Source organism: Rhipicephalus microplus, chromosome 3 (genome assembly GCF_043290135.1).
Source record: "Rhipicephalus microplus isolate Deutch F79 chromosome 3, USDA_Rmic, whole genome shotgun sequence".
Lineage (NCBI taxonomy): Eukaryota > Metazoa > Arthropoda > Arachnida > Ixodida > Ixodidae > Rhipicephalus > Rhipicephalus microplus.
This window is the reverse complement of record NC_134702.1, coordinates 41,473,411-41,500,883: the sequence shown is the minus strand read 5'-3', so window position 1 is coordinate 41,500,883 and position 27,473 is coordinate 41,473,411. Positions and strand designations below refer to the sequence as shown.

The 27,473-nt window shown below is 43.4% G+C and overlaps 1 protein-coding gene across 1 annotated transcript; it reads right to left on the bottom strand.

Annotated features, from left to right (window-relative positions):
* Window positions 1-1,898: 1,898 nt before the first annotated feature.
* Window positions 1,899-27,424, bottom strand: Tfb4 (transcription factor B4). The gene is made up of 12 exons (XM_037426990.2): window positions 27,275-27,424; window positions 27,045-27,115; window positions 26,379-26,485; window positions 26,142-26,266; window positions 24,626-24,688; window positions 24,460-24,518; window positions 24,316-24,390; window positions 23,847-23,900; window positions 22,625-22,693; window positions 16,908-17,043; window positions 4,787-4,823; window positions 1,899-2,083 (listed from the first exon to the last, which is right to left on the bottom strand). The coding sequence occupies exons 1-12, from the start codon at window positions 27,282-27,284 to the stop codon at window positions 2,008-2,010; spliced, it is 882 nt and encodes a 293-aa protein (XP_037282887.1). The 5' UTR covers window positions 27,285-27,424; the 3' UTR covers window positions 1,899-2,007.
* Between the last annotated feature and the right edge of the window lie 49 nt (window positions 27,425-27,473).

Below are 27,473 nucleotides of genomic sequence, written 5' to 3'. Positions count from 1 at the left end.
GCACAAGCGTGTCTATTGTGCTGTTCAGGTACAGTGTTTTTGTAATACGTTAAGAGAAACATATACTATTTACTGCTTATTTTAGTACATAAAATATACATGTACTTCCCATGAATGTCTGTACTCAGAAGTCATATGATATAAAGATGTCTGAAATATATATACTTTTTTTGGAGATCATTTCTGTCTATGTATGTTGTCCTCTCCTACAGAACCTGTAGAAGACACAAGACCTATTGCAGCAGTTCAGACACATTAGATACATTGTGGCAGCTAAGGTTTCAAAGGCAATAGCATTCTTCTTGTTACCAAATTTCTTACAAGACATATTTTATGCCATTAACGTTTGCACAGTAGGTTGTTGCTAAGTGCTTAACTTACTTCATTCAGTTTACATTCTTGCAATATTTTATGAGAAAATTTTCAACCCTAATTACCTTATTTTACAAGCAAGGAGTGAAGCGAGATTTACATTTCTCATTTACGGTATAAAATAATTTTACTTGTTACCTTCTTTTGTTTAAAAAACGTGTGATCCTCCAGCGCATTGTTTTTTTCCTTTCCCTTCAAGCAGAATGTTTCCAACAGTGTAGGTTAGGTCAGCTGTTCTGAAAGTGTGTGTACCAATTGTGAAAACGTTCTACTGCACTCAAAGAACAAAGTACGACTGGCTTGTGCAATTACACTGTGGGCCAGATTACATAAAAGGAAATTGGAGCAAATGACATCGCAAAGATAAAGCTGAACTTTATCACCTTGTTCAAGAATAGGAGAAGTGTGCTGCAGGCACGCTTCAGTAAAACACAATTTCAACATGCTGCATCTAGTTATCTGCACCATCGCTCTCCACTACATGATGCTTCATCATAGTTGATCCCTGGAAGTCGTGCAATGCAACTGGCAGTAGAGCAAAGTGAAAAGGATGCACTTTCGCAAAACATTTGCTTTGTTTTACCTGCCTTCTAGCTGTTTTCGACACTGCATGTATTTAGTAGGTGAATCCTGACCACAAGTGGCCAACCTTATTTTATGTGCCCATCTAATTTTTCAAAATGGTTGATTGGGCAAGTTGGCAATTCATGATGCTTTGAAATATAAGCGTGATACGTGGACTGGCATAGACAGGGACAGGAAAGACACAGACAAGCGGGTACTACCGACTGAACGTTTAATCAGAAAGCTGTGAAATAGATACTGACAGATGAAACATTACATAAGGACATATGGTAAGACCACACCGCAAACAAAACAGAACCGATAGTAAACAAACAGAACGGTAATAAGTGCTTGTCCATGTCTTTCCTGTCCCTGTCTGCATATTGAGCACATATTTCAATGTCGATGTAATGTCCCGAGGTTACTATAAATACTTCACTCTTTCTGGGAATCTGCAATTCTTTCGCGTCTGCATTGAACACTGCTTTGCAAGTCCAGTACAAATATTCCAGGGTTTTTATGCACCATAACGTCACCTTGATGGTAACACATACTATAGTGGTGGAGTCCTTTATCTTCGATGATACAAGATTACTTAAAGCACGCCTTAATGTATGGATGTCCCTGCATATTGCCCCTTCCAAAATGCAGCTGCAATGTTTAGGAATCAAACCATAGCTTTTGTGGTTAGTAGTGTACTGCCATAGCAACCATGTCATTGTGGCAGGTACAGCACACCACATAAACACTAAATGGGCAGGAGAGGGCATCTGTACCAGTGTATTTACTACGGTTCCTGTGATTTGTCATACTAAACTACCAACAAGCCCAACTTTTTTATCCTTTTTCAATGTTGCTCAGCTCTTAACTTGCAGCCTATAATTCAACACTACTGGCTATTAGAAGCTACTACTTTTAAAGTTCAAAGCTTGCACGCCACGCAGAAGAAGTACCGAAGGAAGTGCTTTTGAGTGACTGTTTATTTCTCTCAAGCAGGATACCAAATGTAAGTGACAATGCTGATGGCTTTGCAGCAGTCCTGAAATGATTTCTCTGCATTTAAAAGAAATACTATATCCCGAGTTTCTGTTTTTTCTTCTTGCCTTTAAGCAATGATGGTAAAGGCCCAGTGAACTTGAAGGCAGTTCTGTAAGAGAGTCAAGGAGATAATTGAGCATTCCAAAAGCAGCAGTGCGACGTGTCAACCAGGAAGAGTTCTTAACAGCAGAGAGTTCTTAAGAGCAGAAAACTGGAAAATATCTAGACCTCCAATAGGTTTGCATGCCACAATTGAGGTTATGGCCCTTGAATAGGCACATGACCAAAGCGAGTAGAGAAGTGCTAATAGAGGGGTGCTGCGACACAAATTAAGTGTGTCACTTTCATCGCTATTTCTGGAACTGTGGAATGCACCGATATCATCATGGGAGTGGCAACGCAAAAAACAACACTCCTATAATTTCCTTTCAGCGGAGAAACCTCATTAGTTTGGCACCAAAGCGACACACAACGTCTTTTTTTTTTTTTAGATGGAAAGACGTTTCATCCAAAGAAGTGACGACATAGGCCGAGCATTTGGATTTGTATGACGTGACGAGTTGCATGTAATACCCATATGGTCCTAGCTACGTCATGCTATTGTGTGCTAAAACATATAAAAGCATTACTTATACTTCCTCAGATACAAAATGATTTCTGTTTCTAAATATGAAACTTTGAAAACGATTAGAAAATGAGACTATGGGCTCTGGACAATTTCCACCATCAAATGAGTCTTCCGGTATGGCTCCATAAGAAGCGCGCTGTGATTGGAAACGGCCTTGACGTCAGTAGGAGAGTGAAATGCAAAAGAGAATGTTTCTTGGAGTTGTTTTGCTCAAGTTTTGAACTTTGAAGGCTAATAAAATCAGTTTTCGTACACCAATTTTCATGATGCTTTTTGTGTTCAACTCGGCATTTATTACTACACATATAATAGCACTAAATAAGGCATTCGGAAAACTGCCGCAGAGCTTCTTTAAAGCAAGAAAGATTGGATCACAGAAGAAAAGAAACTGCTAAGAGAATAAATTTCCCATTATATGAAGGCAAATAGTGCCTGACTGTTCATCACTGTTGTTCTGACTATTAACACAGGCGCACACTGTTTTAACGAGATAGTGTTAAAAAGCTGGTTTTACAGAAATTTCGATGTTAATGGCAGCGTCCTTGTTTGCGAGCAATAATTCGAAGTAGATTCAAATGAAGAAATAAAAAATGTTCACCCACAGTGGGATCAGGGATTCGAACCTGTAAACCCTTGGTCTGGGCATGATGCGTTAAGCTCCTCGGTCACAGTGCTTTTATCTTCCAGCAAAGTCACGACGAGCTATTTATATACACCATTTAGCATTGGAGGTTCTTCAGTGGCCTTACTTAAATCTCAATGAAAACAGTCTGATTACACTGCCACATTGTACTCTTGAAAGCAAAGCTCAACTGCCTTTAAGCTTTAACTTTAAAAGTCTGGCAACAATATATTCAGGAGCATTTTTATCTAGAACTTGCCGAAATCGGATACACATTACAGTCCAGTAAATATAGTATTCCTGAAAGTGAGTAACCAAATACCACCCCATGTTATGAAGGCAAGTTCAGCTTATCTCTCACATTGCTGACATGCAAAAATTTGGTATATTTAACTGTACATGCTCTTGCAGTGCATTCAGAAATTAATACATGCAAAGTAAGTATGCTGCAAAGGCAAACTTTCCTGTATGTATATAAAAGGCAATGAACCATCGTACACGAGAACAGGGGCAGTGGGAAGCCATCAATTGGCTGAGTGAGACTTCTACTTGGTTTAAAATCCTGTTTGTCGATGCCACAGCATCCAATGTACGTTAGACAAGTTTAGAAGTGTCTTCATTTGACCAAGCTATATGTCTAATATTGTTTAACTGCTTTTCATTTTTGGTTGCCATTTGCATTATTCAGTGCACATATTCGTTCTACTATGTACCCAGAAACAGCGTAGTGGACATCATTTATTCGTCACATTCTGCAGAACCCCAGCAGACGAAATACAGGGCAAAAAAAGTACAGGGGTGACCAAAATTTTGGTGACCGAGGGAGTGTGATGAGAACAGCACCCCGGCGCCTTCTCATGGCCACCAGAGAAGCTCGAGAGTGTGCACTGCACACCGTTTGTCTCCTTCATTCCAGATGTTCCACAGCAACAAAAACCACAGCGGCAAAAATACGATGTGCTTCGCCAAGATACAGCACTGCTTGGTGATCTTATGCATAAAAAAAAAAAAACGGTGAATAAGCATGCTTCCACCGCCGCGGGAAGTCTAGAACTAAGGTGCAAAAGCGGTGCTCACCGAGCGCTGCCACTACAAGTTAGATATTTTTGTCACAACATCATCGCTTGGTGCTTCTGCGGCGACTGCAAAAGCGGCACCTTGCAATTTTTCTGGTGTTCCAGTGTGCACGCAGTTAAAGAGAGCGAAAGCGCAGCCTGGCAGGTAAAAAAGGATGCGCATGCGTAGTAGGCACTCTCGAGCTTCTCTTATGGCTATGAAAAGGCGCCGCAGTGCTGTTCTCCATGTGTTCCCATGGTCTCCAAAATTTTTATCGTCATTGTGCAAGTGCAAAGCCTCTTTTAGCTATCTTTTACCGCAAAATACTATTACAATGAACACAACAGCGGAGGTTCCTATAGTGCGTGCACGAGTTTTAAGTGATGTTAAATAACAAGACAATATGTTCTATGTTAATTTTACAGATGTTTAACTGAAATCCTTCAAAAGCCGAACTCATGCAAATGAGTCACGAAAATTTTTAAGTTAAGCAAAATGCTACTTACTGACATGTAGAGCAGATGGGACTGAATGCACAAAAAACTGGAAAAAACGGCCGCATCATTACTGTTAGAAATGTTTCACTTGCAATACGCATACACACCAAGTGCTTGCAACTATACAGTGAAAGATACCTAAACACCATTTTCGGCAGGTCTAAGCCACATGTTCACTATGCTTCACTTTGATTTAAAGTTGCCAAACCTTCAATAAATACGACAAGAAAGATTAAATAACCATATTCAATTCTATTACGTACACCATGTATATGAAATGGCGCATGAGACTGTCCTCACTTAAATGCGTTTTATTGTCAATGTTTTCTGCGGGATACCAAAAGCTGCCAAACCCAACAATGAATAAAAGAAGCTTAGGGATGGTTTTAGAAAATGGGGATCAGTGAACAGCACAGCAACATGCATTTCTACACTGTCCTTAGAAAAAAGTGTCATTTTATTAGTAATCTTTGATGCAAGTCTAGCAACCGGGCTTTGCAGTAACATGACTGAACTATGGAAGAATGCCACCGATAGACACGACACGCTTTATATATGTAGCATCTGGTCACATTTCAACTGAAATAAACTTTTTCGAATTCCTCCCTCAGGTTTCAGACACTCTGCCTTAACAGCATACATACATATAAAGATACAATGTACTTCTGCAAAGTACACCCATATTTAATTAAGTTTTATGCGACAATGTGCCTTTGCCTTGCAACAATCCTTTATTTAAGATATCCTAGCAGCACGACAAGCATCTGAAGCATAAACTTAAGTGGATCTTTAAGGTGTGCTAATTGGTGTTCAATGATCTTAAAAGGTGCAGTAAGTGAACACAGGCACAGTGCAGACGTCGAGTGCTGCATTTTTTTGTTTTGCGCTGTGTGTGTTCACCTAGTGAGCCTCTTAAGTTGAGTACAGACAAAAATTGTTTCCTGAATATCAACATTGCAAAATGCAGCTTGTCTTCTTCTTGAACTTCAGACCCTACTCACAGATTCAAAACTGAATGCAGGAACAGCACAACCTAGAAGTAGTTACTTCGTAACTACGGAAGCAAAAAAAAAAAAAAAACAAGGACAGAAAAGAGCGAGCAGCGCTCTTTTCTGTCCTTGTTTTTTTTTCGCTTCCGTAGTTACGAAGTAACTACTTCTAGGTTGCGCTGTTCCTGCATTCAGTTATGTCCTACCAACTTGCCCAAGCTTCCATGCTTCACAGATTCAAATACGCCATCAAATTTTTTAATGTAAAAACTGGTATGCACAATTTCTTTAGATAACCATGTCATGATGAGACAAATCTGGTCTTCAAAGTAACGTTGGCTCTGATCTATATGTTCAAAGCCAAAATTACGTAGATATGACCCATACTGGTGATGGTGGAAGTGAGAGTATGAGTATTACTTAGCCCTAATGTGTCCCATTTCAATCAGTGAGTACTGTACATGAGTCATCTCTCTGTTTGTGTACACCCTCCGGCAACCGTAAAACCATTGCTGGATTCCACTTTTTTTTTTTTTTTTTCAATAAAACAAGGTTTTACTGCGATGACAGGATTGGTAACTTCCAGAACAAAGATTGCTTTATGCAATGAAATATTCACTAGCCAATAAGTAATCTTGCTCAGGGTGTAGTTAAGGTGAGCGTACGGGTAGTCACTGTCAAAACCTGTGTGGCGAGTTAAACAATGTTGGAGAATTTAAGTAGTAGTCTTAACATACAGGTTATTTTGGACATGTACACAAATCACCAAACTAAGCATCAGTGGATATTGTGCAAATAGACCTCTCCCTGAATGTAAACAGTGTGACGTCACTGCGGACACCCCGCCCCTTACACCCTCTCTCAAAGCAGGTGCTGGTTGGCAAGAAAGCTCCTTCGGCGGCATCTTTATGCATAGCAGAGCTGCGTTTCTGCATTCTTTCGACAGAATTTTATACATTGCTATGTTCTAAAGTCACAGCTTTTTAAAGAAGGCGGTCGCGGAAGGGTCACTACTCATAGTGTGGGAATTTGCTCGTCGTAGTTGGATGGATGGAGAAACTTTGTTTAGAGTACTGAGAGATGCGACTAGGACGCAGTGGGCTTCACCTACGTAGATGGCAGCCATAAGAAAAGTCTGGTCTTTTTCGAAAGCAAATGTTTTGAATGTACACCATAACTGGCACTTTGAGAAATATTTGCATGGCATGGATGTAAACTAACTCAATTTCCACTTTGGCATGTGCAATGCAGTTTTAAACGAGGTTCAGCATTGGCGGCAGCATGGTTTTGAGCTGCTGTGCGCGACGTCACGAACAAGGTTCTTACTCATTGCCCAAAAGTCTCATCGGACAATGAAAAAAAAAACTTCTTGCCGTGGGTTAGGCTGAGGTTAACATATCCTCGTGAAAATCAAAGTGAAGTTCTGCCGCTGCGTTTCTCAATAACCCAGTGAAAATTTATGGTGATGTAAAACCCGACATCCTAATATTATATAGTATTATCTGGCACAGTTACCTTCCTGCATTTGACACCTATAACGTATGTTCGCACCAATCGCTCCTTTAGTCCTGATACACAAAGTTCTAACACGCATTGTCACTTCATAAGGATCGAGCCGTAAAAGTACAAAGTAGATAAAAAACCAAAATCTCCGCTGTTTCCATTAACACGTATCAGGTATCCATATTACGAGTTATAGCCGTGATGAAGCATATATGCAGATTCGGCAACGCTAGAACGTGCTTATAGCTCATGCGTAGTCGTATATATCACCAGGAGATCATGCACTTTTATTTTTCTGCACGCCGCGCATACGCTGAGTTGTACCTACTTACAGACGATCGCGTCGAATGTATTTTTACCTTGACTACAATGTCAGATCGTAAAGTTCCATCGACAATCAGTTACTGAAACCGGCCCACAACGAATACCAGTGTTTTCGCCAACAGGACGCATCGCATCATTCACACTGCACACACCACGCACAATATTCCCAGCTTTACCGTCCGTAAAGATGAACCAATATTGTCGATGCCTTTGAACGCACACTACACGCCACAGTCAACACTGTACATTTTCGAAGAAGATGCCGCTGTTCCTCGCACAGGCCACCACGTGTGTTCACTTCTCGTAGATAAACAGCCTGCCAGCGTGGGGAATATTTCATCACGCACTTTATCACACACCTAGATGTTCTCTGACACATGCCACAGCTAATGTTGCCACTGTGAGATGAAGATTAAGCTTTCAAAAAGAAAAAAAAATTGCCCCAAGTACCGAGCGACAGCACCCCACTCAGCCACTGGCGGGAGTGTTTTGCCAACCACTGCCTTGCACGTGCACCGGTGACGTCACGCTGTGACGTACATTGGTAGAGGTCTATTGTGCAAATGGAACAACTCTCCACAAATTTATGCTTATAAGTAGAGACGGAAACTTCAGGCACGAAAAAAGAATGTTTTAGGTGCCTATATTAGGCCCTAAATACAGCCATTTAGGCATATATAGGCACAATTGATAATTACTTCAGTAGCGGACAAACACTCAACTTCTAACAAACACAGCAGGCCAATTCTGTGATTTGGAAAAGCTAAGCTTATTTTCCATGGAAAGAATTACAACAAGCATTATCATTTGACCAGATTTATGTAAAAGCTGAGGTAATTTGACATTGTAGGAAAGGCTATAAAAACAGTCAAAAACCAGCATCATTTCAAGGTTTTTGGGCTTAAATTGTGCTTGCTTTGAGTCAGTATTTCCTTTTATGCGAAAAAAACGCTCAACGTCCCCTGAAGTTAGTGAAGTATATTTGTTGTTTAGCACTTTCAATGCTTTAATTGCATGTGGAATAATTGAATCAGTACCACTCGAAACTTTAGACACTTGCTTTAGCACATACAATCCGAGATTCTTTCCAATGCAGATTCAAACTTTGAGGCAACCCTGTCAACGACAGGTCTATTGGGAATGGCGCGAACCTTTTCTGCACGTCCGAAAAAACTATAGGTATCCTCAAGCTTTGCCTTGAAGCGTCGAACGCAACAGTGATATCCTGTCCCTGGTGCATACTTCAACCACTTAGTGCATATTTTTTATTGCATGATGTTACTTGAGAAGTTTAAATTGTGGATTACTATACTGTGTAAGCAATAAAGCTGAGAATCGCTTGTGTCAGCGAAGCTTTCGCATATGGTTGCATTCTGTGTAATAGGTGCATGTAAGTTCACAGATGCAGATATTAAAATAACAAAATGAATCTGTGTGCCCGTGGAATGACCACAAAATACATGTTATTCGCACAGATTCTGCGTTATTTTAAATAAATTGGCAGTTCCGTACGCAATCTTGGGAGCTTTCATGTCTACGAGTGCTTTAGAGTGGACATCTAACTCAAAATATTGTTGACTTTTCTGATGTCTTCTCTCTTGCTTTCCACATGGGCTGTTTCTTGATCGACGGAGTAGCGCTGTGATCCACTGATTCATTGCCTGACAAGTACACTTTACGGCTTCTTTTTATTCCGCATTGCTTGGCAGACTGCCTACAGCTGCCGTCATAAAGAACATAAATGCCAACGAAACTTACAAGCAGGCTGTAGGCGGCAGCGCTAGCCTAGCTTAGTTTCAGCTGATTAGAGTCCGTTCTAGCTACACTGTACTCTAGCCTCCCAAACGCAACCGCCGAGTCGCACTACTCTCGAACCCAGCGACAGGGATCTTCAAGGCGCCGGGGGCACACAAGCGTTAGCCTCTCCTCGCTTCCCTACAGTACACTGTATACCCATGCTCACGCAACCGCCATCCTGCACTACTCTCGAACCAAGCGACAGAAATCTTTTAGGGGGGCCTGCTAGCGCTATAGATGCTAGCCTCGCTGTGGTACAAACCCCGCTCACGTAAAGGCACGTTTATAGTGCGACATTATCGGAGCGTTGGCAAACGCCACATGCGTCGGAGCGCATTGGCAGAGTCTAGTTATACATTGGCTTTGGCAGTGCGTCAACGTATGACCTGTTTTCGCCAGCATGACGCAGACTATGCGCACGTCGACCCTACATCGAATCATAATTGCATCTTACCAGGAGCTAAAAACATGAATGAAAAAGAAAACAACTACCACGCGATGCACGTGTTGTCTTTATTAAGGCCACACCAAGCGCTTCTTGCTTTTCTCCATATTGTTACGGAACAGGTCATTTAAGCAAAATGTTTACTCGACGAATGTGAAAACGCATTTCCAGGCACTGAAAAGCTGATATAGGCACAAACCTCAGAATAGGCACTTATAGGGACATTAAATGTGTGATTAAAATGTTTCCCCTCCCTTAGTTCTTCATATGTTAAATAGACTCTAAACAGACTCCAGGAAAATATAGGCATTTTGCCTAAAAGTCTGCTCTTTACTTATAAGTAGGCTTTCGCAAATAGTGAAGTTTAGGTTCCAAGCGAATAGTGATTTCGGTCAAATCATTTTGAATCGAACATGAACAGTACAAATATATATTCGAAGGTCGCAGGTTCGGATCCTGCCCACGGCAAGTTATCTTTTCACACACTTTCCTTTATTCATATTTACTTGGGAAGTAGAAACAGCACGAAAATATAGACAAGGACAGAGGAAGAGATGACACCGCGCTCACACTTCACATTTACATTACACTTCGCCTAATAACTTCCCTATACCAATATATATATTGTGAGCGCAGACTACGTACTTCATCTTCATCTTTATGACCAAACCATTGTAGTGATCATCATCGTATGTCACGCGGGCTGGGTCTCTGACTCGTGCGTCTGGATTGAAAAGATAACCTGGTTACTGCTGTACCGGACGTGGTCTCATAAGTGGTAGAGCGTGCTTTGGTTCCCACGTCCTCCTGCTCAACCAGTCACCCCTGGAGCTCCGGTCTGGTCGACAGTTGTGCCCTCAAGCAACAGCGATGGCAGAACCCAACGCGTCCGCTGCTGCAACCACTCCTTCTCAGCCACTTAGGCTTCAGTACACCGTGAGTACCTCTCACCGAGACCCTCCAGTATTTTCCGACCTTCAAAAAATGTCGAAGAATGGCTAGACAGCTATGATCGAATCAGCGTTTGTAATTATTGGGACGTGGCGCACAAACTGCGCTACGTTCCTTTTTACCTCGATGGCGTCGCTAAAACCTGGTATTACAACCGCGAGAGCAACTTCTCCAATTGGTCGGCCTTCACGGGGCATCTCCGTCAGGTATTTGGCACGTCTGCAGGATGCTCTGCGGTAGCGAAACAGAAACTCGCAACCCACATACAGGGGGACGACAAATCATATACGTCCTACATTGAAGATGTTCTGGCTCTCTGTCGCCAAGCACAAAATAACATGACTGAGGCCGATCGCATCTGACACCTACTGAAAGGTATCAACTGTGTGGCCTTCAACGCTCTCAAGATCCAGAATCCAACTACCGTCCGGGACGTCATCACCACATGCCAACGCCTGGACGCGCTTCGTTACATGCGCCTTCCACACGCCTCCTGCGACTCTCGCTTTACCGGAGAGCATGAATTGCGAGCCCTTATCCGTACAATTGTCAGAGAAGAACTCCACGGCCTTGTTCCAGGTAACCCAACCATTTCGTCTGTCCGCACATGTCCTCCCAACCTGCGTGAGATAATCAAGGACAAACTAGCATCAATGACAAGCACTGCACATGCCCCGTCTCCTGTGCGCTTTCCAGCGCCTTCGCACGCAGAAGTTGCATCACGGGCCCCTGCACCAGTTCGAACCGTGCCTGCGGACGTCGGATGCGACCATTTGGCAGCGATGACAACGCAAGTGGCAAGGCCACCCCACTATTCTACATGGCGTCCTCCACACCCCATGTGCTTCTACTGTGGCATAAGGGGTAATATATCCCGTTTCTGCCGCCGCCGTCAGCAGGATGAACGACGTGGTTATCCAGTTTACGAAAGAGACTTTGCCCCAAGACCCGATGAATACAATCCCGCACCGTATCCGTCCACCTCCCGTCGATCGCCCTCCCCTCCACGGTCTCAAGCTGGGCCTCATCGTTCTCGTTCATCTCGCCGCCGTTTTCCGTCACCGTTACGGCGTACGTCATCACCCCTGCGTCCCACGCCGATCTCTCTGGACTCGGAAAACTAGAAGGTGCAGTTTTTGGAGGGGAAACTGCTTGTTGTCGGAACGTTACAACTCCTCCGTCTCGTCCAGCTAGTTTACTGCCTGTTTGTATGGAAGGTGTTTTTGTTAACGCCCTTATAGACACTGAAGCCGCCATTTCGGTAATTGATCGTGAATTGTGTTTTCGCCTGCGTAAAGTGCAAACTCTTTATGCCGGTCCCATATTATGCGGCGCTAATGACAGTCCGATTTGCCCGACCGGATTGTGTACTGCTCGTGTTCTCATCGATGCAATCCGTCATCACATACAATTGGCTGTGCTGTCTTCGTGCGCTCATCAGATAATCTTAGACTGGGACTTCTTGTCAGCTGCGTCTGCTGTGATTTCGTGTGGTCGGCCCCTCATTCGTATTACGGACACTGAGCTTTCTTCTGCTGCCGACCTTTCGTCGCCCAACCTTGTGACAGCTGCGGATTTCCTCCTGCCTCCCGGACAAGAACGTGTCCTTACAATCAAGTCACGAGACATTCTAGATGGTGACGCTGTGATTGTTCCTTGCCAGCGCTGCATTTTTTAGGAATCACCATCGCATCTTGTTTAGTGCGGTTCTCCCATGGTTATGCAAGCATCACCGCCTGCAACACGACGCCAGAACCACCACTTCTGCCAGAAGAGACCACTGTTGCCAGCATTACCGAAGAAGCACTGGTTTGTGCCGTCACTGGTTCATCTGCTTCGTCATTCTCAAAGTGTATGCCAGCGGAAGATTCATCTCCTGCTCTCAAGGCCACTTTGTGTGAATATCTCAACCCAACGCAAACTGATGCCTTGCTAGCGTTAATAATTAAGCACAAAACTTGCTTTGACGTTTGTTTCAAAGGTCTGGGTGAAACAACAGTGGCCGCTCATCGTATCGACACCGACGGATCCCGTGTCATTCGCCGTTGCCCTTACCGTGAGTCAGCTTCTGAACGCAAGCTTATAGAAGAACAAGTGAACGACATGCTTGCGCGCAACGTCATCAGGCCTTCGACAAGTGCATGGTCTTCCCCTGTCGTACTAGTAAAAAAAAAAAAGGATGGCTCGGTACGGTTTTGCATTGATTACAGACCACTACACAAAATTACTCATAAGGACGTCTACCCAATGCCTCGCATTAACAACGGTCTTGATACTTTACAAGGTACAGAGTGCTTTTTAAGTCTCGACTTGCGCTCTGGTTATTGGCAGATTCCGATGCACAAGTTTGATAAAAAGAAGACTGCGTTTGCTACACCAGATGGGCTCTTTGAATTCAATGTGATGCCTTTTGGCCTATGCAACCCCCCAGCCACATTCGATCAAATGATAGACACGGTACTGCGGGGATTAAAAGGGACGATCTGCTTTTGCTACCTGGACGACATTGTCATCTTTTCGTCCAGCTTCTCACAGCACCTGGAACGGCTAGACGAAGTCCTCACGTGTTTAGCTAAGGCCGGTCTCCAGCTCAACACTAAGAAGTGTCGGTTTCCCAGTCACAGTATCAAGGTATTAGGTCACGTCGTCAGTAAACATGGCGTTGAGCCCGATCCTGACAAGGTTGCTGCGGTACTGCACTTTCCTACACCAACCACACCCAAAGACCTCCGCGGATTCCTTGGCTTGGCCTCGTATTTCCACCGCTTTGTATGTGATTTCGCTACTATTGCGGCTCCTGTGCACAAACTTCTGACCACGAGTGCACCCTTTGTCTGGTCGGATGACTGCGAAGCCGCTTTTCACACCCTCAAGCGATGCCTCACATCACAGCCAGTCCTTCGCCATTTGCACCCTGCAGCACCTACTGTACTGGACTGACGCAAGTGGACTTGGCATCGCTCCTGTCCTTCTTCAGCGGAACCACGCTCTCAGAGAACAAGTCGTGGCCTATGCGAGCCGTACTCTTTCACCTGCAGAGCGAAATTACAGCATCACTGAGCAAGAATGTCTCGCCATCGTGTGGTCCGTACAAAAGTTTTGCCCTTATTTATACGGCCGGCATTTCACAATAGTGACTGACCATCATGCTCTGCGTTAGTTATCGTTTCTCAAAAATTTGTCGGGACGCCTTGGCCATTGGGTACTACGATTGCAAGAGTATGACTACAGCGTCACATATAGGTCGGGTTGACAGCACCAAGATGCCGACACTTTGTCACGTTGCCCGCTCTCGCAAAGCGCCGAAGTATCACCTTCTATCTGTTCGTCACCGCCCACCAAAGTGACCAAACAGACGGCTGCTGGTCCGAAAGAGTTTGTTGCCTCAGCGGACCTTCTTTCGTCCACAGATCTCACATCGCTCCAACATGCCAATGCCTACTGCCGCACAATCATCGATCGGCTCACTGGCTTATCGCGAGCTCCAAACAGCCGCCTAAGATGACAACTTGCCCGTTTCAAGCTTCAAAATGGAACATTATGTCGGCAAATTTACCATCCTCTCGGTAACCAATGGGTTCCCGTCATTCCTCGCTCGCTTCGTCTGGAAGTTTTACAAGCCTTTCATGACGATGCGACAGCTGGCCACTTAGGATTCCACAAGACTTACGACCGCCTCAAGACTCGCTGCTTTTGGCCCGGCCTCTCCACTTCTGTCGCCAAGTACGTCTCTTCCTGCACGTCATGCCAGCACCTAAAACGTACCACGTCTCTTCCCGCGGGACCATTGCAACCACTGCCGTGCCCATCGACTCCCTTTGAATTTGTGGGCATAGACTTATACGGACCTCTTCCGCTTACGCCAGCCGGTCACCGTTAGATTGTTACTGCCGTGGACCACCTTACTCGCTACGCGGAGACGGCAGCTCTTCCGTCTGGTGCTACCTCTGAAGTCGCCAATTTTCTCCTTCGCGCCATTATTTTACGACATGGCGCACCGCGTGTGCTTCTTAGTGACCGAGGCAAGACATATCTTTCACATGTCCTTGCTGAAGTCCTCTAGGCCTCTAACACCATTCACAAGACCACATCAGCGTATCACTCAAAAACTAATGGTCTGACTGAGCGCTTTCACCGAACTTTGTCCGACATGTACGTGCTCTATGTACGTGCAACCGGATCACAAAAACTGAGACACTATACTTCCTTTCATCACGTTTGCATATAATATTGCCATACAGGGTACGACAAATTTCAGCCCCTTTTTATCGTGTATGGCCGTGTACCAACTTTTGTTCTGGACACCACCTTTTTGTCCACATCTTCCGTTCCATCTTCATCTCTCCCGGAAGAGTTCGCTGCTCGCGTCGCCCGCTGCCATGAAATCACCCGCGCCAACACTGCTACCATTCAGGAGAAGAGGAAAATCGACATTGATGCAAAGTGTCGAGTTGTTGTGTTCCGCGCAGGCGACGAAGTCCTTTTGTGGACACCTGTTCGTGCACCTGGGCTCTGCGAAAAATTCCTTCACCAATATCTCGGTCCATACGCCATCCTAGAACGAACATCTGAAGTCAACTATCGCGTTGCTCCGGTCAACGCGGCTCTTGATCCTTGTTGCCGCCGCACCGAGATCGCCCATGTCTCTTGTCTGAAACGATATATTCGGCGTCCCAACCCTTTCTAACTTGCCGCCCTCTTTCGCGAAGGGGGAAAATAGTGTGAGCGCTGACTATGTACTTCATTTTCATCTGTATGACCAAACCATTGTAGTGATCATCATCGTATGTCACGCGGGCTGGGTCTCTGGCTCGAGCGTCTGGATCGAAAAGATAACCTGGTTACTGCCGTACCGGATGTGGTCTCATAATATGTACATGTATATATATATATATATATATATATATATATATGCAAAAATGGGCATGCTGCTTCTCACCTAACTAACCTGCACAATATGTTTAAAAAGTTGAAATAAGGCCTGTGCAAATGCCTTTTCTTCCTTCAAAGAAAGCGGAAACAACTTTGAATGGTAGCATGATTTGACTTACGGTAGAATGCAAGTTATAGCCTATAAAACATGCTACCTTTTAAAATTTGCTGTACTTGGAGCACATAAGACGATAAAGTAAGCTGTTAAACTTACAAAATGAATAGATTCGAGGGTAATATCCTCATTTAACAATAAAGTGGGAGTTTGCGGCATCGCAGATTTCTCCTGGATAGGTGTTTTCAAGGCTTAGCACAACTTCACTTCAAAGTATCACACCTTTAGAAAGTGTTACACAAGGACTAATATGCACCTATTAGTTCGTTTGGAATAATTCAAAATGTTTGCTAACTTAAATTTGATTTGAAGCGAATTTGAATACTGCATTATTCATTTGAATATTCGCACAAGCTTACTTATAAGTAAAGGAGTCCCTGTCTGCCAATAACTGAAGTGTAGTTTATCTGTCAAGTTTCATTTGTAGAGTATTTCTCCTTTGTGTCCCTAACAGAGGTCTTGAAACAATATCCAAACAGAGTACACTTGCAAAATCAGTAGATGATTGTCTCATGATCTATTCTATTGCTCTACACACACAATGACCCTTAGCGTCACCTTTTTAAAGCCTACAAAACTTTTCGTGTTCATCATGCTATACACTGATAAACATAATATACATTGACTGGATCGCACAGGGCATCAGGGGTTCTCAGTACCTATGGAAATACTAAATATGAAACCATTTAATGACTAGTGAGAGGTTGATATGATTTTGTGGCCGGAATAAATGCCGTCTGAGCTACACACTAGAATGAACACACAAACCGATGCTACTAATATGACTTAGCACCAAAGTGTTGAACTAAGCACAAAGCAATGCAAGGCGGCAAGCATTTGCAGTGCACCGACAATAACGAAAAACATGGAAGGGTGTAATTGTGTAGTAGGCTTGTAACTTATCATGTAATGAGTATCGAAAAGCTGTTGAAAAATGTCCATCATTTTTCCAACCACATGTAGACCAACACACATTGCCTGCTTTTCTCAATACACAATGCAAGGCTCCTTTGAAAGAAAAAAAAAAACTCCAATCACCAAAGCACATATACAAGATATCGAGAACAGACTCACTAGAAAGGCAGACTGAGCATACATAGCCAATCTCAATGAGATTCCTGTGACAAAAGCAGGCTGCTCTGTAGTCCACATGAACTGGTGGCGGGAAGACCAAGTAGTCCCTGGCTGGCTTGTCCGGAAGGAACAACCACTGCCGAGGGATGGTCGTAATGAGGTACAGAAAAAGCCGCTTGCGAACTTGACACACGTCTAGTATGTACTGCTTCAAGAGGGCAACAACTGCTGGTATCACTTGCCGTACAGCAGGCTGCCAAAAATCTAGCCTTATTATAGAATAGTTTAGGAATGCCATTCGAACTCCCATACCTGCTTTGAAGAGTAACTAACTGTTGCCAGCTGTAGAGACTACAAGCACATGTGCACTCCTTAATGAACAGTTGCAGAAAAAAAAAACAATGAGTTCAAAAATATATCATGGCATGTGAACCATTACACATAATAATCACTGAACACACTCGGACGACATTACGGAAAATTATGCGGATCCCACACCCTGGGAATCAATCTTATGTGAAGCACTATTCGAGCAGTTACGTATCTAACGTCTGCATACATACTAAGTAGTATAAACATGCGTGTCTAAGTACATACAACAGGTCCTTATTCCCTAATGTCAAGCATATATTGTGGCCTAATCGGTAGCGCTTGTACTACGGAATGCTCTAAATTTTATTGTAAAATGTACAGTTCTTTCATTAAAGAGCCTCCAAACCAGTGTTGTGGAATGGGTGTCTCCATTACATTCCGGGGAATTAGGACTTGTTGTCATTCCTTTCAATCCCAAGGAATGAAAAAACTTCATCCATTCCCACTCTAGGAATGGCGGGACAGTTCAATTCTATTATTGTCATTCCTCAACGTAAGAAAGGCAATCTTGATAGTTTTATCGGGTTAAGAAAGAACGCTCAATATAGTTCATGTCAGCAGATGCATTAAGAATTGAGAAAGTATGCAAGGCACGTTACCAGGGTCGAGAGATATTTTGGCGACCTGTCTTGTGCAGTACCACCACCCAACTAATTCTCAGAGGCACTTCTACCACTACCCATAATATTTGCATGGTCAGCATGTTTTAACGAATGGTGATGTTATAGCACTGCTTAAGCTTGTATGTGTTAATGCTGAAATAATGATGTAGCGTATTTTTATGCTGACAAAAGTAGTGTTCGAGAATACTATGCATTAAAAGGGTGAAAACACCGAGCTTGTTGGCTTGGCTTATCGCCATATCTTGCGATAGCTGTGCTATATTGTGATAGCTGTGCCCAGGAAATCTACGAAGCACTCACAATTTATTCCATTGGGCTGTTGTGCGTAAGCACACCATCGATTGTACTAATCGACAAGGCAATTAAGTATCTTCGCACGTAACCATAGCATGCTTTGTCATAAAATAGTTGCTAGGCATGTGCTGAGCTCTCCCCCACCCCCTCCCTTTTCTTCTACTTTCTATCACCTAAGAAGCATATATATTTGAGCGCTTATAAAACGAACGCTGCTGTTGTTAGCCATGCGCCAAGTCCTGTCAGTCTTTCTTGACACGTGTATCTCGATGTTTCCTGCTATGAAAACGACTGCTCTAAACCAAGCGTTTAGAGCAGTCGTGAATATGAAGAAAACTCAGACTTGGTTGATGAGCAAAAAACCCTCTAGATCTGTTGTTATTATTTAGAACAGTGCAACGCACAGGGACCTTGTGGCTTTGCATTGAGTATAAACCCCTAGGCTGCACTGCTCATCTGCGCTCGCGCCTCGCAACTACGGAGAACTTCCTGTGTTCGCCAGTGTGCAGGTATGCGATGTCTTTCTTGTTGCAAAGGTCGTTTACAAGTGTAGGCTCTGAACTGGTCGTGAGATGAAGATCAGGCTGTGCATAAAGTATTCGCCACTTTGATTGATATGTGGAATTTAACATCCAAAACCACCATATAATTATGAGAGATGCCATAGTGGAGGGCTCCAGAAATTTTGGCCACGTAAGGTTCCTTAACGTGCACCCAAATCAGAAAACACGGGCCTACAGCATTTTCGCCTTCATCGAAAATGCAGCCGCCGCAGCCAAGATTCAATCCCGCGACTTGTGGGTCAACAGCCAAATACCTTAGTCACTAGACCACTGCGGCAGCGCAGTATTTGCCACTTTCGTTGGGAGGGGTATCGATGGGAACAAATGCACAGAGATAATTTGTTTCTCTCTTCAGTCTATGATGGGATAATGCATTAGCTTGTACACGAACTTCTGTCTTGGCTTCTCTTCTAGTAATTGGCAGATCATTCACACTTTTATACCACACGTAACCTTGACTCTGGCTAACAAAAGGCGAACCAGTATTATAAAATGGTGGGGGGTGGGAAGATTGAGGTGAGACGGTGCGCAAGCTGGTATACGAAAGCTTGCAGTGAGCACAAGCATCGCGCCAGCGCCAGTATGCATCCCAACTTAGAGAAGGTTTTTTTCGAATGTGCATCCGAGTCCCCAATGAAGACAAAAGTAATAACAAAAGTGAAAGGTGGGGAGACAGCAGGCGGCTGTGGTATCGCTGAGGGAAAAAATCTCAAGGCATAAGGGAGAGTATGCCGCCGCCGTTGTTCTGCACAATGGATACTAACGGCATAGAACCGTGGTTACGCGAAGAATAGAGACAAAATTCGGAGCAACACAGTCTATGTAAGGACAGAATCGTAGTAGGCACGTCTCTCATATATTTACTGTGCTTGTAATCAATCAAGCCATTTTAAAAATACTGCTTCATTGTTAAATTTGAGGCTCTGACTTACTAATGTTTAAAGTTAGAAAAATAGTTGCAATAAGAAACGTGCTATATTTTCAGAAAAGACCTAATTTCTTTCCCATTCCATTCCAAGAAGAAGGCGCTTAATTCCATTCCCATTCCATTGTGGGGTTGCGAAAATGTTGAACGATTCCTGGGTCATTCCAGTTCAGGAGAGGCAACTCCGCAATACAAAGCAAGCAAAAAATTTACTTACATTAAAATGCCTGCTAAGACGCAGAGAATGCATCACATGAAAAGCAGCAAACCCTGTCACACCGTCACAAGTGGTAGTATTCTATGTGATTCACAGTAAATGGCACACGCACCACATGCCCCTGTGACCCGAAATTCGCAGTTTACACGGGTATTAAAAAAAATGGTGATGTTCATGCACAGGTTGCTTTACCAAAACATTAAAAATTACGCTTTTCATTTCAATATCCTTACTTCCTTCAATTTGACACTGCCGAAAATGCAATCCTACCGCCGCCAATTTGCTGTCGCAGAGAACAGCTCGCAAGCAAACACAAAAGCCGTCTCCCACTGAGAAGAGGAGTACGATTGTGCAAGTTGCTCAGAATAGTGCTATCAGTGATGGTAATGCCTTCCAGCATTTTGGAGCAGCCACTGGAACAGGCAAAATCTGCTTTTGGATCAGCTACCTCTGTGTTCGGAGTACACATGAGCTTTCCATGAAACACCAACAGGAAGAAAATTGAGCTTTAATTTAGTTTAAGGTTCCCTCAGCTTATATAATCACTTATACAGAAGCAGCAAGCCCACCAAATAAGTGCAAAAAGTAAACAAAGGTATGATTATGTACAGAAGCTGTGCCATAAGATAGCACAAGATATTACACCAACAAGCTAGCTACAGCATGAAGTTCATAGCATTGTATGCACACACACACGCAAATGCATGAACACACAGGCACATTTAAAGCTCGTTACAGTAAAACCTCGTTAATAATTACATACATACCGAGAACCTGCCAGGAACATGACTAACAACTGCCCACCAAACGTAATATGCATTAACCCCCAAGTACTTAAGCGTGTGCAAGAGGATGGGGGTGGCGAAGGCTCTTTGAAAATGGGGAAGGGGGGGCGAAGGTTCTTCGCCCCCCCCCCCCTCCCCATTTTTGCACAGCTATGACCGAGCACCCATTTGCATTTCTTTACGCGCGCATTGACCACTATAAAAGGAATGAGTACAGTGCCACAGAAAATACTGCCTAAAGTGCCCAACACGAAGCCATTTCTTTCTTTTCGCGAATGTTCAGAAATGATTGGCATTCTCGTACGACCGTCCGATGGCATGCGGTGGCGACACCTAAGAGCATTTAGGAACTACTACGAAGTCCGTGCGCGATACGCAGCCTACGCAGCAAGTGACATAGCGACTAAACAGACACAATTGGCTCTCCCCGACAAATGTGTCACGCAATCTGCTACTTTTAAGCATAAAAAATGGTTCTAAGGGTAACATTAGAAATTACAATGAGAATTCTAGTGGCCATTGTCATCTTCAACGGTCACCTTTTATTTATGGTGCGCTCAGGCTGCAAGCCACATTATAAAAACTTAGATTAGATTCACTATAACAATACAAGAATTGATGAGTGAAAGATCTAAGAACTGTTCAGGCTGATGGCAGGAGTGAATAAAGTTGTATTACTTTTCTAACCTCGCAGCATGACGAACAAAACAGATGCGCATGCACATGAGGCTGAGTGCACCATAAATAAAAGGTGACATATGAAGATGGCCATGGCTGCTTAAAGAGGGTTTACTTGGATCACATATTATTCTGTCTTACAAATGTTGATAATTTTTACCAAGCCCCTGTTTGGCAGAACAAAAGTGTCACAAGGGCATGGTTTCTGGAAATGCATTTAATATTGAATGCTATTAACTGTTAATCTCAATCACTGAGCCCATGTTTCCACACTGAAGAAGCAGCTTACACGCTGCAAATGACATTCACTAAAGTTGAGCGCTGGTTGGTGACCGATGATTATACCGTATAGTTAAGTAGTGCACTTTTTTTACAGGCTGCACATGCTTCGCTTCCATCGCTTGAGTGTGCGCAAAAATTTGTTTCGTGGATAAGAATGCATGAATTAATACTTGAACACTAAAGACAACTAGTCGTCGTTGATTGTTGAAAAAAAAAAACGGTCCAGAAACCTCGTAGTATTACTTTTGTGCCAAGGAAGGGGTTAATCTGAAATAAAACCACGTTTTAGTGGTCCGTATCGGGTTAGCCCACTTCAAATTACCCGCCCCCAGAAGCGGACTGTCTAATGTCACTGTTGTCGTGCACAACGTTGGCCGGCTTTACTGCGCAGCTTTACTAGTAGCAGCAGAACGAAAGCAGCGGAGCCACAGCAGCAACAGTGGCCAGTGATCAATTTCCTGTCATTGGCTCTATGATGGCAGATGTGTTTTGGTTCAACTAGGTCCTGCTAGATGGCACAGCCTGTCCAGTATAACCACATTGAATTTTCGAACCATTCACACCATTCCTCACAGCAATGTCCGGCGGTTCTTTCTTCCATGAATCGAACAGAAACGAACAAGCAGCATTTTATTGTGTCTCTTGATGCATGGAAGGTTCTTTATTTAGTGTAGCTAGATTTATTACTAGTGATTAATTGTAGGCGGTTCGTCTGACGTCATCGGGATCATTTTGAGAATGCCGTGTAAGGGAAGGAAGGTTTGTATAAAGGAAGGTTGGTGACAAAAGTATATAGCTTTGGAATTCGGTTGCTCTTGATGCGAGTTTAACCTGGTGCCTAAATTTAGCACTTCGAAGCACTGTCTGACTGAACTTGGACATGTTGCACGTAAGTCATGCATACTGACAGTGAAATCATTTTAACATCACTCATGCACAAAAGAACAAAACTGTTATTTGGGGCAACTGAACACTCACGAGTAAGTACTGTAAGAGACCTGTGTAGTTTGGCACCTTCATGTACTTCCCGCCAGTGATATCACAGCCCTGCAAGACAACACTGACATGGATTAGCACTTCGTGTTTCTATATACATATACAAGCGCAAACAAGATGGCATGACCCCAGTGTTGCGCTACGAAAATAATGCAGAAAACCTCCTATCTGGAAAGAATGCCTCCACTGCACACACTCGCATAATTCTTGCAACACTGGTCATTTCTTTTGATAGCCTACACAGCACCCTCTAGGTAACATCTCTGTAAATTGTGTTCGGGGAAAATGGGTGGCCTAACCACATGACCTGTTTTGACATAACTGCAACCAGAACACTAAGAAAAGTACCAGACTGATGCACTTTTGGCAATTTAACAATAAAGAGTTCATTATAAGTATGTCATTGAGTGATTAGGTGGGCAATACATCCTTTAGCCAGTCATCTGTACTAGAAACAGACAATCTGAAGAATTCTTTATTCTTTATTCAATGATTACCCCGCTTAGCCCGAAGGCGCTGCAGCAGGGGGGTTACAATGTCGAGAAAAACACATCTTCATTAATACAGCACACTTGTTCATTTCATAAGTGATTCCATTCTCTAATGGAACGAACAAAAAACGAATTAGCATAAAAATTAGATCTGGTACGGTACTCTAAAATCTTGAAACAATGATCATTTCGCGAAGAGATATAATGAGAATAGCTCGCTTGAAAAAATTGCGTGCGAATCTGTCGTGCAAGTGACAATTCAATACATAAATCACTAGCAGAAAATGCTATCCTGCGGTACGCTTTTGATAACAGGTAAATCTGACCCCCCCTCCCCCTTTTTTTTGATAAGCAGTAAAGTTATTTTACGTAACAACTCCTGAAACAGTATTACTCATGACCACAGCGATGAGTGATAGCACTGGTACATGCCTAATTTCTCACAGAAGTGGCTACCACAAGAGAAACATGCACCATGTTAAATAATCATTGTAATGACAACAGTATTAGTTACGAGACACATAGCAGGGCCGTACAAAAAAAAAAAAACAGACACAGAAAGGCAAGTACACAGAATTTCCATTCTGTATACTCGTCTTCATTGGTCGATGTTTTTCACACAGCTCTGCGATATGTGCTCAAGAATGCGCCGACTTAATAATAATTGTAGAATGAGAGAAAGAAGCACTGTTCCTGATGTTAAAGAAGCTTACCTGTTGAAGCAAGCCAGAGTCCTTTTCAAGGACACACGCATCTATGATGACATTCTGAAAAGGAATGCGAGCCGTGATAGTAAACTTGCGAACACAGCGACTATGAAATAGAGACCTATAAATGTGCTTGTTAACTCATATGGTGCACAAGACTGCCTTTTGTTGGGACATGTATTTTTCGTGAGAACCTTTTGAATGTTTGAGAACCTTATAAACTGGAGGTTGTAAAAGCATTGTCAAACAGTTCACTGACTATCAAGTGTACCTGTTCCCAATGCTACAGAGTTTAATAATATTTATTTCTGGTCTTTCTGGAGCAGTGGCGAATCTCACTGACTTTTCTGCAGGAGCAGTGCATACTTGTTACAAGTTGTAAGCCCGCTTACTGCTCTCTATTAGTGTTTTTGAAGATAGCAAGAGCTGTAAAATTGCATTAGTAATGAATGCAATGATTGATGCAAGCACAAACCTTCTTCTGTGCAGTAAAAAAAACATTCATGAAGTTGAGGTACTGAGAAGCACTTTCGCCTGATGCAGATAGCACCTGCAAGGGGGAAAAAAGGGGCGAATTAGCTACTCATAAATTTTCCATATTTCAGAGCACTGAACTTACCAGGATCCGAGATGCTATTTTTTTCTGACCTGCCGTCTCCTTCTCTATCCTATTAATGTCTGTGGTCGTGGTGCGCTCAGAAAAACACTCGGAAACACAACAAGATTGCAACAAACTCTACATAAAGAAAAAAAAAGAACCACGCACCAACTTTACAAAAAGATACAACAAAGTGCAAGGCTGAGCCCTCCCGTCAGCAGGGTCTCTGAAACTTGGGATTCGCCCTTATCTGAAAGTTAGACAGAAAGTGCACAGAAAGCAATGCTTCAAATGACTTTTCCAGCACTCTTTCTGAGCAACAAAAGTAGTGCATTTATCCATCAATACGGTCATTTAAAAACATTGTAATACTGTATTAGGATCTCGTGTTTTATGTGACAAAATCCCACGAATATGAGGCAAAACGCGATGAAGAAGTCTGAAAATTTTAGCCATCTGGTGTCTATTGATGTGCACTGGCAGCACACAATACACATGCCTTCAGCATTTCACCTCCCCAAAAATGCAACTACCCTTGCCAGAATCCAACCCATGATGTTCAAGTCAGCAGCTGAGCAAGAACCACCAAACAGCCACCAAGTGTATCAAGCCCACCTTTGAGCCTCGAAATTCTAAGCACACTTTTGCGTTAACAAACTCTTTTTTCCATGTTTGTTGGTGCACTTAAAGCATTTACGACACAAGTGCATGCACCCACGTAAATGCATGTTCCTTGCTTTATCAACAACATGGCACTATTGCCAGGGCAACGTACAATGTGAAGCAATGAGAAACTCGCTTCCCTTGGGCATCATTCCCAAGCGTGCATTATGTACACATAAGATTGTTTAACTGCGCACGAGCATACACAAGCAAGAAAAATTCACAGCATATCCACAACGAGTGGGGCGAAGCTCTCCGCAGGGAGAAGCATGGTCGCATGAACAGACACACGCACAGACGAATCGACGCTTCGCCCCACTCATCATCATTCACTCCGTGGATATGCTGTGACACCATTTTTATTGTCATGCAATGCAATTGGCTACTACGATGACATGGGACATACTACCTACGGCGTAAGGAGCTTGGGCCCTAAAAGAGTCTTTCACAGAGATACACAACTTGCATGGGCTGTCCTATATAACCAGATTCATATGCGAGAAGCAATAGAGCAGTCAGCACACCTAGTTTGTTTGCTTGTATTATTATAAAAGATACAGCATGTAAACATGCAACCAAATCTCAATCATGTTTCGGCAATAGCACAGCAACTATCACAATAGTTTTTTCATAACCAATTATGAACGAGCAAGTGGTTAAATCGCTTTCTGGCCAACATGCTTCTTGACAGTGCTGATATGTACTCATACAGTTGGCAGTAATGCAGTGAATGGTACGCATGAGTTATTTTTTTTTTTTTTTGTCAATGCTGTAAGCAATGCTTAAGCAAGTGCTGACCATCAGTGTACAAACACCTGCAATAAAAAATTAGTAGCCCTTTGGCTTTTTTCAATCTTTAAAATTCCCATGGGTGGTGCCAGGATTTTACTGCGCATCTGTTGTTGAGGAGGGGAGGGACTTGGAGGCAGGGAAGTTATGTGCTGTACTTTGTGTTTCTTCCTGGGGGAGGGCAGCAGTCACCCCCCCCCCCCCTATCGTGCCCTTACTGGGGATTCCATAGCTATGGAGCTAAAGCTTGCCTGATGAGACTAGTTCCTTAACGCCTTCCTTGATGGCATTTGTAACTTCACTGAAGAGTTCGTACTGCCCGTCCACTGATACAATATCTTGGGTAGAGGGCAGTGCTTTGGGGTAAAGAAATGAGCTGGAAAAAGAACGAGAGAGAAAACAACACATCCCCTGTTAATACTGGCCACGCACTAGCCACGAATGTTCACATCCACACGTAGTTACTGCACATCTTTTTCCAACTGTACCTTTTATGTGAATGGCAGGCAATGACTGCCAACCGATTGCATGGATTGAGCATCAAATGCGAGTTGCAAAACACTGTGGCCGCATCGAGAAACCTTGATACTATGCCCTGCAACAATAAGATGTAATCACATCAGATGAAGTTGTCCAGTCACCAATCCCATACAAATTCCAGCTGCAAAAACTACTCTGTGTGCACTGAGGTGACCGTTTGGGGCATGTTGGTAACACATTACAGAAACTACAAGCACACAAGACGAGTACAGAGAAGAAGTTTGAGACGCACAATGCTTGTGTATCCTAAACTCCTTTGTCCACGTCTTATGCGCCTAGTCTCCATCATTAGCAGGAAAAAGCGCACGCTACATGTTTCCAACCGTCCAAAATAAAGTTCAACGCAAGGTTATCTGCCGCACACATACACGCATCCGCGCGGTAGTCCAACACAATACCGAAACAGTCTGTGCATGTGTGACGTTGGGTGCGTGTTTTTAATTTCACGCCATGGCAAACCACGCCACCTCGAGTTCCCAAATAAAACTCAAAATAATACAGCACATTCAAATATAAGCAGCATAGCTTGCAGCAACATGCTGTGGATATGAGATGCAGCAGCGACTTTTGGGTTCTGCATTCAAATGCCATTAGGAGAGACAGGAGACGCTCACCTCTTCATTTTGAAGTAAACTAGCGCAAGGATTTGTGTCGAGGATTGTGACCAACAAGCTGCCTTCGTCTTCTGTCGAATAAAAAGAAAAAAGTTGGAGCAAAAGCGCTAACTATATAGCAATCACAGCGCACGACTAAGCGGGTAAATAGAGAAATCGCCAGGCAAATCAGAAACCGGCAGGTTTGTTTTGTTCTCGGGACAAGAAAAACCCTCAGAGAGAGAACCTACCCAAAGGCATGGCGAACAATAGTCAGGCACTTTTTCTGTAGTACGAAGTCCGAAACGGTGCTGAAACAAACAAAACTCGTCTGAACTTCGTAAACATTCACTGCACACGAATGAACCGCTTGGCTCGCGCGCGGTGCCGGCTACGGCAAGCCGCTTCAAGTGGCTTCGAGCATGCTCGAGGCCAAAACGGCCAAAACCA